The 15,702-nt window shown below is 45.7% G+C and overlaps 1 protein-coding gene across 9 annotated transcripts in view; it reads right to left on the bottom strand.

Annotated features, from left to right (window-relative positions):
* The window catches only part of CAMTA1 (calmodulin binding transcription activator 1), a 224,746-nt gene that overhangs the window by 47,621 nt on the left and 161,423 nt on the right, over positions 1 to 15,702 (bottom strand). For all 9 annotated transcript variants that reach the window (XM_027668697.1, XM_027668700.1, XM_027668694.1 and 6 more), the window contains one exon: positions 4,988 to 5,141. In XM_027668697.1, coding sequence (XP_027524498.1) covers positions 4,988 to 5,141 — 154 coding nt within the window. The remainder of the gene's footprint in view (positions 1 to 4,987; positions 5,142 to 15,702) is intronic.

The raw sequence follows: 15,702 nt of genomic DNA, 5'->3' as shown, positions 1-15,702 counted from the left end.
GCCATCCTCCTCCTGCGGCTCAAGGGCACCATCGCCATCCTCCTCCTCCTCCTCCTCCTCCTCCTCCTCTGCCAAGGGCAGCGCGAGCGGCGCGCGGCGCCCGCCAGGTGGCGCCAGCGGATAAGGCACAGGCGGCGGGCCCGGCCCGCGCGACCCCTCACAGGGCCCGACGAGGCCTCTCAGTTTCTCCAGCGTTAATTTTGTCACTTGTTTTTAGTATCTCCAGTGTATTTTTTCATTTTTTTTTAGCATAAGTCTTTCTGGGCCATTCTGGGGGAAAAAAGTCCTCATAAGCATGGCCTGCACGGAGGGGACCTTCAGCCCTTCCCGGGGCTGCCACACCTCGGTGGCGCTGCCAGCAAGGTGCGGACCCACCTCAGCGGCTGCTCTAGAACTGGGTCTGCCAGTGCCTACAGCCAAGTGCTAAGAGGGCAAATAAAACACTACAGAAGAACAGGAAACAAAGGCTGGGGTGCCCGTAGTCTCCCCAGAGAGGCTCGGCAATTGCTCCATCTGGTTTAATATCTAAGTTTTAGGGGGACACTGTTGTGTCTCCAAATGCAGCTGAAATGCACCAGCTGAATCGTGATTCCTAATTTTGTTCTTTCAGAGAAGTTTCTACAGTAGGTAAACTTGCCCATGAGGGAAACCACATTTCCTACAGAGTGGCCCATAAAGGCACAGGAACAAGCTTCCTCTGGGGACATGAAGGACACTGCAGATATCAGAGGGAGAGGAGAACTGCAATTCTTGCATGGGACCCCTGTTTAGAGCCACACACCTGCAATAATGAGAGGGTTGGTGAGAAGATGAGAGAAGACAAGCAGGTGGCTAAATGAGCAGGTGGCTCATACTGGCCATGCAGACAATGTAAACAGAGGTACTCGAAGTCCAAGTGGCTGGCAGGATATAAAAGCCTATCTAGGACCTACTATTGTGTTCTCTTTTTAATAAAAACTCAACCTATTGCAGTAAAACCGGATGTCAGCATTACTAAAACCAAAGTCTTTTAAAGAATCCATGCTGCTTTTTATGTGGTCAGCTGAACTAAGTTGACCCCATGGAGGGGCACTTTGGAGCTCTGACAAACCATTTGGGGAATGTAAAAATCATCACATTTAGACTTTTGTACAACTGATCTCTTAAGATTAAATATAAACCCCCTCTTAAACCCAATTACTGAAATTGAATATAAATTCAAGTCAAGATAAAACAACTCAATTCCTGAAACCATATTAATGCTGACTGCTGCTATTTGAATTTCATTCTGGGCTGCAGGCATCTGATGCCATCTCCAGTGGCAACAATAAGGGGACGCAAGTTCAGGTCACCTCCAGGGGCCCTGATTGGTTCCCCCCCACAGAACTGGGGACTCTGGAAAGAGGTGAGATTGGCCCATGCCCAGAGGCATCGACTCTGACTGGCACCACGTGAAACTTTCCAGCTGTGGCTGCGTGCAGGGGGCACAAACAGAAGCCCTCAGTTACTGCGCAGCAGAGGAATGAAAAAACTTTTTCTCTGAAAGGAAGATAGCTCTTAATTATAGTGGACCTGGAACAAGGATTGCAAAGTAGCACCAGCTGTGAGCTTGTAACTCATACGTTGCCAGCTGAAGGATGAGAGAGCCAAAAGGGGATGATTTGGAGAAACCCCCAACATGAGCTGGCCCACAATTTGCTGATCATATGGAGTTTATATACAGAATTCTGCTGAGTTGGATTCTGCCACTGAATCTGCTTTTACCACCAGATGCCTCTAAGGACATCTGCTAATCTGTTCAGAGAAATCTCAAAGCAAGACTATAATGGGACGCAAGAGAGGGGGAAATTGAAAGCAATGCCAAATAGAGGCCCATTCTTCACACCAGGCATCCTGAAATGACTTACAGGTGTTTCGGACAACATTCCTGCAGAATTTTCATGTATTATAGCTGTTCACTTTGCACAAATGTCCCCAAAGGTTGCATCCATATCAAAGCAACACATGTGACAAATCTTTTGATTCAGACACCCAACTGGGGTGCTCCCAACAGCTGGATTACTGCAGGTCTGCCATCAGAGGAGGTGTCACAGCCCTCCCTGACCTTTGCTGACACCTCCAAGATGAGGAGCCTCATCTATGAGCCTGGAAGGAGAGTAATGATCCTGTGGGAGGTCACAAATGTGTATGCAGCCCTTCCAGGCTCATCTGCTTCAGTCTCGAGGACTGTCAAACTGAGGTCTGACAAGCCAACAGTGATAGTCCAGAGAGGACAATCAGGAGATCATGGATGTCCCAGTGCAAAGGTAGGTGACAAATACATCAGAACTAAAGCAAAAATCCAAAGCCATGAAAACTGAAGTCAGGCTGATTGATTATTGACAGTCTCAACTCAGCTGGAGGTGTTGAAAAAACCTCAAATCCTCAGAGCATCTGCAGCATTTACCTTTCATGGATGTTCAGCTGGGGTCATTTCAGTCTCTTAATTAGTTCACACACCACAAGTTAATGCTGTTTCCACAAAGCTCTCAGAGCTGTATGGCTGCTCCAAAAAGGTGGTTCTAATCCATAACCACCTGTCCAAGTAGTCACAGAAAGAGGAGACGCCATCCCTGCAGCCAGCCAAGAAGCTCCCTCTGGGTTCAGTAGTCTCCTTCAGGACTAGGGCAGAAGCCACCTCTTGGCACCCAGACCTCAGTGTCCTGCTCTGCTCACGGAGGTGATGAGGCTGGTACTGGGAGCCAGTGCCTGGCCCTGATGCCTGCTGAAGACTTGCTGAAGCCTGGACAGACTTTGGGATGATGTGGCAGGGAAGGAAGAGGGAGCTGAGTGAATAATGGATAGAAGAAACAAGCTCCGTGATCATCTCAGTCAGAGTCTCTCTGCATTTCACAAAAACCAGTTTGATGTATTCATCTGGCTCGGACTCTAAGACTGATGCTGCTCACCCTGCCAGCCATCTGCCACATCACTTTTAGTTCTCCAGGCACACATGGCCAAGAGAACATGCTCCAGGCTTTGGCTGCCACACCACTGACTATCTGCTACCTTTGATTCTGATAGAAAAGCTTTAATACCTGACAGAGGTCAACAGCTTTAACTAACACCTGACTCCAGTCCAGGCTGAATAGGACTTGAACAATCAAGCATGTGTTCTCAGTGAGTCAAGAGCTGGACACTGCCACCAGCCTCTAACCAGGAGGAAGCATTTTCCCCACAGGCAGAACTAGTATCAGCTTCTCTTCCCTAATCCTGAATGACATCAGTGGTCTGAAATGGGAACCTCCCTACAGGTAGAGTGTCCTTGGACCTCCACACAAACCCTGGCTGTATCATCACTAACTTGTCTTAAATGTGAAATTCTTATGAGAAACAGCAACCAAGAAAACAAAAGCATCAACAAAAACCTCCCACAGCTTCCAAGTCCAGAGGAATAAAACGTGAACTGCAACACAAAACAGGTAAAAGGGCAAGACTGTTGCTGCACCAGCGACACTAAGCACAACGCTTTGATTAAGTCATTGACAAATCTGCTTTAGGGCAGAGAAATTTGGAAACATCAGGTAATCAAACTGTGAAGTCTGTGAAAGAACATGATTAATGCAAAAATGTGATGAAACTAACGTTCTTGGCTCCAGAACTTCATGGCACACCCCATAATGGAACCAAATCTGATGGCTTCTTGGCGAGTGGTGCCCCTCTGCGTTCCCCAAACAGTTATCTATGTCCTCCTTGTTTTTAGGTCTGATCAGAATCCAAAGCTTTTATTGTAGCTACATTTCTAAGGATGTGTTTCCCAGGAAATGTACCCATAAACAGAGACGTGTACATGCATATATACTCTGAATAATTGTGCAGAATTTCACTCTTCCCTCCTGAGACATAAAAGAGCCAAGTGTTATTAAATTTACAGTGAGTTCGTTGTAGTTTTCACATAATTTTCTTGATGCACTGCAGATTTTTTAACAGGCTGCTGCTTCCTCTCCTGTTTAATGTTAAGGTACTTGTCCAGGCTCAGCTACACCTTCAACACCCTGGATTTCTGCCTAGGGTTATCAGTCCCAGGGGCAAATGTGTAATTTTCTTTATTCTCTTCTGCTTGCTTTCTGCCCTCCAGCTTTGTGTAGAAAAGAAATACATGGGCCTGCACAGCTCGGGATGCAACAAAGGAGCGGTACAAACTCAGATGACTGAGGCTGCGGTCAGCATTAGACTGATCTTTCATGGATGGCAGAGACACATCAGGATGCATTCTGTGCCTGTGACCTCCAATTACAGGAAGCTGGGCATGACACCAGCACCCAGGCAGGGGCAGAGGGCAGGGACAGAAGCAGACCTGGTATTTGTAGCTCCTGCAGTTAATTTTCTCTTGCTTACAGACCCACTTTATGTCTAATCTTTCATTGCAAAAAGTTGTTTGTGCACATTGGAACATGCTCTCCAGGGGAAGACATACAATATAACTGTGATGCAAAAGAAAGTATTATATACCAAGGCAGATGTTGAGAGGTCCAAAGAACTGCCTGTTTGAGGGCAAACTTCCCCATCACTCTGGGCACCTAAGCAGACTCTTTACACTGCCAAGTTCAGAACTGTAGGAAAGGATGCCCATCCAAAATATTCCATTCCGTGGGGCCTTCTGTAAGTTACAGCAACCCATTGTGACCTGACACTGACTATCCAAACATGAAGTGCCCTTAGGGGAATCCACCTGCCAGTACTGCGCAGGCTCTTTGCAAGTGAGTAGATGCCTACAAACAGCCCTCAAAAGTGCAGGACCATAGGTACAATTTTTTCCCAGTGTGCAGAGGGGACCCTTTTGGAGACAGTCTAAGCAGCTCTCATACCATGCATGCCAGAAGTACTGCATATTAGGAAGAAGGTGCACGGAGGTGCAAGCTGAGTTGTGCGGTGACAAATGACACCTTCACAGAGGTGGCTGGTGGCTGTGAGAGACACTGTACTCTAAATATACAGCAAAGAAGTAAAGATGGCTCCAGGTACTCACACATTGGTTTGAGCTGCCCAATGAGTTCCTCTTTTGTCCACTTTGCCCATTCCTTCTTGTCGGTGTTTATTGAACACAAGATGGGGCCACATGGTTTCCCGCAGTCCTCGATGGCTGGGACATTCAGGTAGTGCACCAACACGATGTCTGGGTTCTGCAGAGAGAGCAGAGCAAGAGCTATGTCAGTGGGCCTCTCCTCTGCCCAGAGCTCTCTGCATTTATGTTCCTAATTAAAACTGTAATAGAAAGCATCATAATCAGATCCCAGTATGTCCTGGATTTCCCCGAGATCAGAGCTGTTCTTTCAAAGAGGTGGCAAAAGACAGACATGACAGTTTGCACATGGATTTCCCCATCCTAAGGGCCCTTTGCTTGCAACTCTCCTGCTTCCCTTGTATGCTCAAATTCAACCTTTTTTCCAAACTCTACAACACCAAATACTTGCAAGAGTCTTGCAAACACCACTTACAATGAATATCAGGTAATTTGGTTTGGTTTAAGGGACCTTTGGTTCATATGAGCCAATGCTTCCATCAGTTCTGGTCCACATCGGGGCTATTTTGAATACACAGAAAGTAGCCTGAGAACATCAGGAACAGCCACACTCTCCAAACAGTGACGGAAAGAGGCGGGGAAGAGCCGAGGAGGCTCACAAACAATATTACAGTGCGTCAACGATGGCCTCTTCATAGTCAAGCCTGGAATTCCTTGTCTTTTGAAGATGTTGCAGCTTTGGGATGAATCCAGCAAGCTGCAGAAGGTGGGGACTGCAAGAGCCCTTTGCAAAGCTGCTGTAGGAGGACAGCGAGGCACCAGCTCCCGCAGGCTGATGAACGCTCTCCTCTCCCCACACACCTTCCAGGGGCTGCGAGGGGGAGGCAACCCCGCTGTGACGCACTGCGGTGCCCTCCCACCGAGCCGTGTTACCACCCTGCGAGCAAATGAATCATCTCAACAACAGCAACAGTAACAACTCTGCCAGTTCCCCAGCAGCATCCCAGGGAGATTGTACAATAGATAATAACAAGATTGAAGAGCTGATTTCTTTCCCTTAAGTCATTTACTCCTAAGTTCGCAAACTTTAATGACTGCTTTGGAATTATTTATAAAAATAAATAGGATAATGGTGTAATTAAAACTCTAATGTTTCATTAATGTTGTTAGAGCCCTGTTCCAAGGGGTAGAGGGAACACAAGGTATCATTCACGTGCAAAGGTTGTGCTAATAGGAGCACTTGCTTATGAAACCAGGGGAGGGCTGGAGCAATACACAGACACCTGCACCAAGGAGACTTATGGAAGGGAACTTCTGATGGGCAAAGCACAGCACTGAGGCCCAGCATGTCAGAAACTGCACCTGGAGCAGCCCAGGGCAGGAGCAGGGCAGCACTCACCACCTCCAGGTGCAGGGTGACCATGCACCCCCGTGTGCCCCCCGCACCCAGGGAGCATCCTGCACATCTCTGAGATCAGGGGGTGGCTGGTCACATCTCCCAGCTCCTCCAGGCTGGCTAAGAAGGTGACAGCAGTGGAGAGGCCACTGTGTACAGCAACATGACAAGCAGAGCAGCCTCCTGAAGTGTGACCTCGATGATCAGAAACATCCCTCTGTCTGGAGGAGAAGTTCTTTTAAGTTAGGAAGACATGCAAGCAGGAACTTACATTTTTCCCCTCCATGGATAGAACTGCAACCAGGGGATTCTCAGTGAAGATTCTGTGAAAATATAGTATCAAATTCTTGCAGCCTGTTCTAAAAGAGTTGTGTTGCACAAGGAGGCGGCAAGGAAACCTTGTAAGGAACACCTAACTATTTCAGAGCAGTTCTGGAAAGTGCTAAAGCAAAGAAAACTGTTGGTTCTTCTATTCCCAAGCTTCTTCTGGAGACAAACAACTGAATCTTTTATGTTTAATTGTGAAGTGTTCAAAACGTTCCATTTTCCAGGACACACCTGCCCCAGATGAGAGACAGCCAGAGGACACAGGAAACCATCACATCCTCCCTTTCCACAGTGAGGAGATCTGAAACATCACAGTCCTCGTGCATAATTCAGAAAAGGTTCAGGTAATAAAAATGATTACCTATACACCCAAATAGTCTCAATCAGCTAATTTAATGTAATTAGTGATCTAGATGATGAAGTAATAAAAAGTAATATGCTTCAGAGATTTCATGTAAAGACACCTCTTGCTCTCAGAGAAGTTTCAAAGAAGGGAGCAAGGACATGCTGCCACCACAGTACTGGGCAGTTCTGCAGGTGCTTCTCCCTTCCTCTCGGACAGCTGTGTTTTCCACAGCCTGATGGTGCCCGTTTGTCAGGTCTTCCTGACTTCACTGCAGCACAAGCAAGTGGACCTCAGCAGTGCATTGGCACTGAAATTTATATTTTTTATATATAAAAACATAAAATAAACACAAACCCAACATGTTTGTTCCTTATGTCTACATCTAAAAGTTGACCTCAGATTGACAAATCTCATGAATGCCAATCTATTTGGCGAACTGAAATGTTTTGACAAAAAATGAAGAGAATAGGTGTGTTTTGGAAAACTTAAAATCAGCAGTGAATCACTATTTGTGCTGACCTACCACCAGGAGAGCAAGAGAGATGTGAAAGACTAAAAGAAAAATTACAAATGTTAACTTCCACGTGGGAACAGTGCCATGATAGTGGACAAGCCACAGCAGAAGCTCTTTACTGGGGTGGAAGGGAGGGGAGCCCTGGACTGGGCTGCAGATGGCTCTGAAAACGTGCCTTTTGGAAAGCAGCCCATCATTCCAGTGCCCAGAGTCTCAGCAGAGCTGTTTCCCTTCCCACACAGCTGAGTCGAAGGCACTGCCATCTGTCCCTGACCTGGGCAAGGCTCCTTGGCTCCTCCTGCCATGCCGGGGCATCTCACCTGCCTCCTCAGTGTGGGGGAGGAATGGGCTCCACTGCTGCTGTAGGATGAGCAGGAGATGGTGCAACAAGCAGTTAAACACAAAAAGCTGATAGTTTTGATAAAGAAAAATGCAACTGCAACATCTGTCTGACTCTTGTTTGAAGCTTCATCAGCACTAAGTGGTCCATAAATCAGACTGGCATGGCGTTACATTTCTTCCATGGCTTAACCATTAATCTAGTGCCAATTCTTATGAAAAATGAAGGAGAAAAACTACACGATGGTGGAAGTGTACATATTATCCAGAAAGTGGCAATGGCACATAAGGTGCTGCAGCCCTCTGTCCCAGTGGCTGGAGCAGCGGGGCAGCTTTCTCTGCTACTCACCATGGAAATAACTGAGTAAAACAACGTTTGTTCCATTAGCCTGCTCCATGCGGGTATTTTTCACAGGAGCAGAAACATAAAACTGAAATAAAACTGAAACAGTTCTGGCAGGTGTGGGGGCACAGGCAGCCAGCAAAGGGCTGGCTGACACTGGTGTGAAGGAACAGACAGTTCCTGCAGCGCTCCAGGTCAGCTCAGCCATGGGGGAAACCCTCCTTTCATTTCAGCAACCACCTTCTGCCTTCATTTCCCAGAGTCAGTCCCCCACAAAGGGAAGTCTTCCTTCTCAGGTAGAATAATCACAAAAAACCTCCCCCTTCCTTCTGTTCTCATCCAAAAGCATGCTGGTTTGGTTGTCTTATTTCTTTTTGTTTTAAAAGCAAAAAGCAAAAGCCATTTCTGGCCAGCTTCCAGCTGCTCTTCAGCTGCTCAGCCAAGGCAATCAGCTCAAGGCAAAATCTCACTGGCAGAGGCTCCCAAATCACCGATGACCACAGCTGAAGATAATTTTATTTGGAAAAATACCTCTGAGCTGAAAGTTTTGCATTTGTACTCCCTGCTGGAAGGATGAAAGGAAATAAATCATCCTCAGGGATGATGAGCATTGGTGAACTTAGTCCCAGCCAAGAAACTACCCCCAAGCACAGCCACTCGCCCCACTTGGCACTGGACACCCATGTAAGTTCTATTGTGTCCAACCTGCAAAGTACTATGTGTGGTGAAGCCTGTTCCAACCTTAATGGCTAAACCACAAAGCAGAAAGGTAGAAGGAGCAGCAGAGCATGGCAGAGGAATGCAGAGGCAGCTCCTGTGCCCCTTTCCTCCCTGTTCACCCCTAAAATTATAACAGGTTTTCTCTTTTCTGACAACTATTCCTTCACAAAGTATCCTTCGAATTCCTCAAACAATCCAAAAAGCTGAAAAGGAATCTCAGCTTTCTGGGAAGATAATTCACATCCACTGCTGTGCAGTGACTAGATCAATATCCACCAGATTATTACGCCAAGAAACGATAACACTAAGAGGTTTCCGTGGTTTCGAGGGGCTTCTGTTACATGTTGCTTCAGTACCCACAGGTAACTCAGGGACAGGTACTGGGAGTGTCTGTGCATTATTGATATGCTATCTAAAAATCAAATCAAGGAAACCATTTCCAGACACGTGGATGACAGAATCTTCTACTGCTCATAGCAGTGTCTATCTGGAGGGTTTCCTCTGGATTTTTCAAGGTTTGAGAGTGGAGCCTGGGATACCTGAAGAACAAGGCAAAACGATACAACACAGACACAGAAATAATGGAATTCTTTCCTTACAGAGACCAAATGGTAGCTTTGGGCAAGATTACTGGTTTGAATCCCAGCAATTTCTTTATCCTTGAACTAATTTTTAATTGAGGTCATGCTATAGAAGACAACCTGGTGGCTGATGTACTAGAATATGTTTATCTTCCACACTAATCGTGAAAACAAAAACATTGACTTTCAATGCACAACCCATTGCCTTAGAGCTGGGAATGTTTAATTACACAGAATGAGACAATTACCAGAGACGTAGGACAACCCTGGCTCCTGAGCTGAAGCACTGGAGCACAGGGAAGAGAGTGGGGTCCCAGAGCTGGACACAAAAGCAGAAGTTGTGCTGTGGAGTAGAACTCCTCCTACTGGGAAATTCCTTTTAGCCAGTAAAGCACTTTGAATTAGCTTTGTGTCCTATGGCTCCAGCTGACAAAGGAGCTGGTGGAAATTCTGTCCCTTCAAAAGATTCCTCAGGAAGAAAGGAATGCCAGGCGTCAGCCGGGCAAAGAAACACTGGTGCACATATGGTTTTAAATGCAGTTAAATCAGCATCCTGACATGCACTGGCTCAGAAGCTGCTGCCAGTTGGCACTGTCCTTGCCTGTGTACAGAAGATTTGGGTCCCCTCCAGGGCAGTGGCCATCCCTGCCATCTCCACCATTGCTGCACCCCAGCCATGCCTGGAGTCTCAAGATTTATGCCCTGTGGATACCAAGGATACCTTGTCTCCAAAGATCAGCCTGCCACAACTCCAACACATAGTCATTTTCCCACTTTTTTTAGCCCAAGTTCTTTTGAGTCTTTTTGTTTGTTTAAATTCACTAATTGTTGAGACAAGAAGTTGGCTAGAGGCTGATACAGCTCCATGTACTGCAAAGATTGAAGAGCTTGGAAAGCAAAAAAATTCCTTTGAGATTATGACATTTCCTGCTATTATTTTAAAGGGAATCAAGATTTAATTTATCTGTATGCTTTATAACATGCTTCCCAGTTCTTCAATACCTTGGTAAGGGCACAGCACACAGAGCAGCGTGGGCATCACTGGGCAGCACTTAAATAGCATGAGCAGCAAAGTAAGAGAGTCTTAATATAGAACAAATACCAAACACTCACCAATACATCATCAAATGTGATATATTTGAAGATATTTTATACAGAAAGAGCTGCCTCTGAATACTCCTGGGGATCATGTTTACTTAACGTATACTTTGAAAGATACAGAGAAATACAACACTGTAATTCCTGGCCTCTGAAGTTCCAAAAGAAATTGATTTCTGAGATGCTTTTTATCTTTCATAGCAATACCTCTTGTGCTAGTAAAAGGTGTAACAGAAGGATGATGCTGCACAACTTGAAATATGCAGCAAAATAAAACAAAAGGCACTTCTCTTTCTCATGAAGTTATTATTCTTCTGGACAATGGAAATTTCTTTTCATCTGTGTCACCTCTCCCAGCTGGAAGCTTTAACTTACACAGGCAGTTGACAGGGACAAGATAATTCTGCCATGAGCTGGGACTGCATTTGTTTATCTAGGAACACACAGAAGAGCTGGTGGTGCTAACACAGAGGTCCTGAGGACAGAGATGCAGCAGGGAAATCTGTCCTGCTTATTGCTCTGGAGCAATAAACCCACCAGAGTCCATGAAAGCAGTCACCTGGGAAGGTCTGAGGAGAGCCAAGTCTTTGGCACCTGAGTGGTCACAGTGCTGGTAATGCCCAGCAGAGCAGTGCATCCTTCAGCACAGGGCTCCCACCCAGGTCTCCAAAGCGTTTTCTCTAAGAACCACAGTGGGCTCCAGGCTTCCACCCACAGAGCAAGGCAGAGGAGCCTCTTTCAAACCCACAGTTTTTACTGTTCTCCACTCAGTCCTTTATGACTGTAGGTCTGGATTCTTGAAAGACCACCCTGAGACTTTCACAGCTGTTAAGCAGTTGGTCAGAGGAGGTGCCGGGGCAGCTATTTGACTCAGTTCATAGCCTTCTAAAGCTATGCCATTGCCTACATATGAAAACACAACCATGATAAAAAACATGCACAGAAAACCAGCTTGGTCACACCCCCACTCAGGAAAGTGCACAACAATGAAAACGTCTGCCCTTTAACCCAGCTGCTGCATCCAGCACTAACTGCCTCTGCAGGGAGACAGATCTGACATGGAAATCACCACATATCTCCTCCTCCTCCCTGTCACTTGCTCTCTGCAGTTCTACAACTCATTCTGCAAAAGCCTTGAGGATTTTCAAACAATAACACTGAGGGCAAAGTAAAAGTTTCTCTGGGTTTGAACTCCTTTGAGATACTCTTCCTGACAAATGAGGCTTATTACAGACACACACACATTTCTTGCTATATTGGGCATATTCTGCTACTCCAGCTCACCACCTTTGAAGACTTACATTTGAACAGTGCTTCTATGTTTTCTCTACATTAAACCTGCATATTACAACCATATCCAGAACAATGGAATTTCTTCTGCAATGAAAGTGGTGCAGAGGAGAACATCAAAACCACCTGATATTTCAGTGTCCTACACTTGAATGGTGCTTATCATTTTTGTAACAACTGAATTTTCTGATACAGCTCGATTTATACACCAAGATTACTCAATGTAACAGCAAAACACAGCTCTTTCTAGGGTAGAACAAAGCAAATGCTCGATTGCCCACAAAGCACTGGTGAGGATCCTCACAGCCACCAAAGCTGCAGATGTGGAGTAGAGTTCTGCCCTACAGCTGCATGAATAGTTTGAAATCACTTACACTGCCCATGCACACATGGGCAAAGCACCATCAAATCACAGACACAAATGTAAATACCAAGGTACTGAACATGCCATAATGGTGCCGCTCTCTTTGTAGGCTGCTGCTCTGTAAAAGATTTGCTACTGCATTTGGACTATTTTTCCCCAACAAGTGTGAGCCAGAGATCCCTCAGCTGACATTTGTGAGGACTCTTTATTTTTTTCACTCTGAAGTACAGAATCGCTTCTCCCTCTGTTTTTATTGCAACCTTTACATGGGAATTCTGTCACTGCATTTCAAACGAGCTCAGACAGAGCTCAGCTCAGAACACTTCCATCCTCATCACCAGCCAGAAATGCCAGCACTATAAATCATGCCCCAAGTGGCTTCTGTCCTTTCCCAGCTCATCCAAGCTAGAGATACAATAATAGTTGGTCTGAAATAAGAAGAAATTTTAATTTCAAAGGTCTGCTGACATTCACCAAGTGCTTTCAAAGTTTCTATCAACAGAATGCACTGCTTCCAATTCCAGTTGGAATGCAAATGGTGCAAGTTTTTCTCTTGTGCTGATGGCCTAGTTTGCCTCAATAACACTGTTAACTGTTAAATATTAATCATTTCTGTGAATTAAGAACAGTTCAATGTGTACCTGAAGATACTTCGCTTCTTACTTTTTTAATTGGTATTGTTGTAGGTGGACCAAGTAATAAAAAGCTGACATTTCCAAATACCAAAGAAGAAAAGCCCAGGAGAATGTACTGAGAGTTCATGACAAGCTTCCCCTCCAGAGACATGCTGTCCCCTCAGTGCTGCTCCTAAAGCTTCACCAAGCTCCAAGCTATTTTTGTACAGATGAAAGCGATTTAAAATCATTTGGAAGTGGATTGGCCCTCAGACCCCATGTGCACTCCCCACAGCAGCAGCACACCAGCATGCAGGAAGAGAGGACGTAGGACTAAGGCTGTGTCCAAGGGTTGGCCCACCTGCACGAGGGAGAAAAGCACCAGCTTCAGTGCTTCACAGGGTGCTGCCGACTCCCAGCCCACCAGAAAGGGAGCTCTCTGCAGTGCTGGGACCTGCCGGCAGCTCCTGCAGCATCCCAGGGGCTGGAGCTGTGCTCACAGTGCTCAGTAGCCCTGGCTCCTCTCCCCACAACTGCACAGCACACAGTGCAGAGACACAGGGCTCCAGGTGCCTGGAAAGGAAGTGTGTGTGAGCCTGATGCCTGCCTGGAGGAACAGGAGATAAATGCTATTTAGTGTTCCATGCAGCCTATTGGTACATGGTAAGCCAACGAGTCCTTTTTATTTCTATTCTTTGCTCTTGCTCCAAGGGCTCTATCTTTAAATTTGTTACTTTTTATATCAGTGACTGGTAATACAATTCCCAGAGGAATAACATCAATAACCTTCAAAACACTTTCATAATGTTGCCTTTGATAGTCGGGCAACACTTTTGTTCCTATGGCAAAACCCTTATGACATTGCTATACAGCACACAGGTTATTCTTTTAAGGTTTTGTTATGCCTAGATAACCCTTCCAGATATGAGTAACCCCAGTGCCAAGGAATCCAAAGTTCTCCTCTGGTACATATTTTGGAGTCCAGCTTTACTTTGCATTGGATGTGAGGACTCACAGAGATGCAAGAGTCCAAATAAAAGATTCATAAAAGCCAGCAACAGAAGGCTGTGCCCACAGGCAGAGATGGGCAAGTACCAGGGACACCCCAAACTGCCATGTCAAGGACATGCTGGCCTCCCTCCATTCTCCCTGCAGCTGTGACTGATTAGCCAGGGTGTCCTGAAAGGTACTCAGGGTAGCCAGCTGGGAACTGAGGCAGCACTTTAAATGGGAAACATCAAATCCTAAAGCAAAAAAAAAAAGAGTATCAGACTTGAATTTTTTCCTAAAACTGCAAGAAAAAGATTTTTAGACAACCTTCTTTCTTCTTCACAATCACTCAGAAGTCTCAAATTCCCCCAGACACAGGGATTAACAAACAGGGATTAGCATCTCAGCACTCCTGTTGTAGACTTTGAGAAGCCCAGCTTTCTGGGCCTCCTGCACATACACTTCAGAGACTCTCACATGGATGCCTTGGAAACTTAAATGGAAATGTGAACCCCACCAGTGCTGCTGTGCAGCTCAGAGGGGCTTCTCTGACCTGTTGATGAGAGTGGAGTTTTTCCTTATCAGACCTTTCCAAAGACTCCGAGTCCTTTCTGGCTGTGTAGGCGTTCAGGTTTCTCTTGGGTGGACAAATGGCTCTAGTCAGTGCCTGTGCAACTCTGAACTCAAGGGAGGAGCACACATTTCTTCCTGGCTCCTTTTTGCTCCAAATCAGGTCTCTCTTTCATACAGTGAGATAAGAGAATGGTAAACTGGATGGTGAGCCTGTCCTGCCTCAAACTGCTACGGCAAAGCAAGCGACCTGGCTGCTAACAGAGATGTTACAGGGATGAGCAGAAGACAGCTAAGCCAACTGCCCTTCAGCCTGATCCATCAGTCTGAAATGCACTGCACAGGAGCAGCCTGGCAGTTTCCCAGCAGATGACAGTGCCCCAATAACCTCCAAAGCTGTGTTATTGAAGCAGAGGAAGGTGAGCTTTGTTTAGCTCTTAGGCTCAGGCTGAGCCAATGACAGATGTCAATGCTCCATCCAATTACATTTTTAAGTAGTGAAAGCAAATATATCAGGTGAGTGTATGCGGCACATAAGAGTTATCAATTTCTTTGGTAACTCTTTGCAATAACTTTGATAACTTTGCAACAACATGGCTGCATCGCACCTGAACAATCTCCCTCATCTTTTTATTTCACAGTATGCTCCAAAACAACAGTGAAGTTTTGGCAATGCCTTTTGAAGAATACAACAGATAGCTATGCAGTTGCTGTTATATGCAGAAATTCCCTTTTTTTTTAATTTACTTGCCAAAAGTGACTACAAAGTTGAGATATTTTATAAATTGAGTGTTGCTGCCTGTGGCGTACACTGTGGTGTAGCAAGAGAAAAGAACACACAATGCCCATGACATTGTACACTTTACAAAATACGAAAAGGCAGGAAAGCTTCCGAATTTCAATAACAGATGCAGACTATTACACACAGAAAGTCATTACTCATTTCACCCATCAGCTACTTGACCCAGCTATATACACTGGTATCTTCTGAGACATCCCAAAAAAGCAGCAGTAGTTGGAACATCCAGTGCCAGACACGGCAATATTAAAGTTTAACATGGGTACTTTTAAGTTGGTAAATGCTCAGCAAAGTAAGCGCAGATCAAAGGGGTTTTGAGCTTAGGCATCGATGCATCTGAAGAAGAATCTAAGAGAGAGGTAATGCTGAGGAACGAACAGCTTATGACAAGAGTCCTTGAAATCCCAGAAACAGCAATACTCTGCATTAT

This window comes from Corapipo altera, unplaced genomic scaffold (genome assembly GCF_003945725.1).
Source record: "Corapipo altera isolate COAL_440 unplaced genomic scaffold, ASM394572v1 304, whole genome shotgun sequence".
In the NCBI taxonomy this organism is placed as follows: Eukaryota; Metazoa; Chordata; class Aves; order Passeriformes; family Pipridae; genus Corapipo; species Corapipo altera.
Note: the sequence above shows the minus strand (reverse complement) of the source record. Positions and strands in the feature narration are given on the sequence as shown.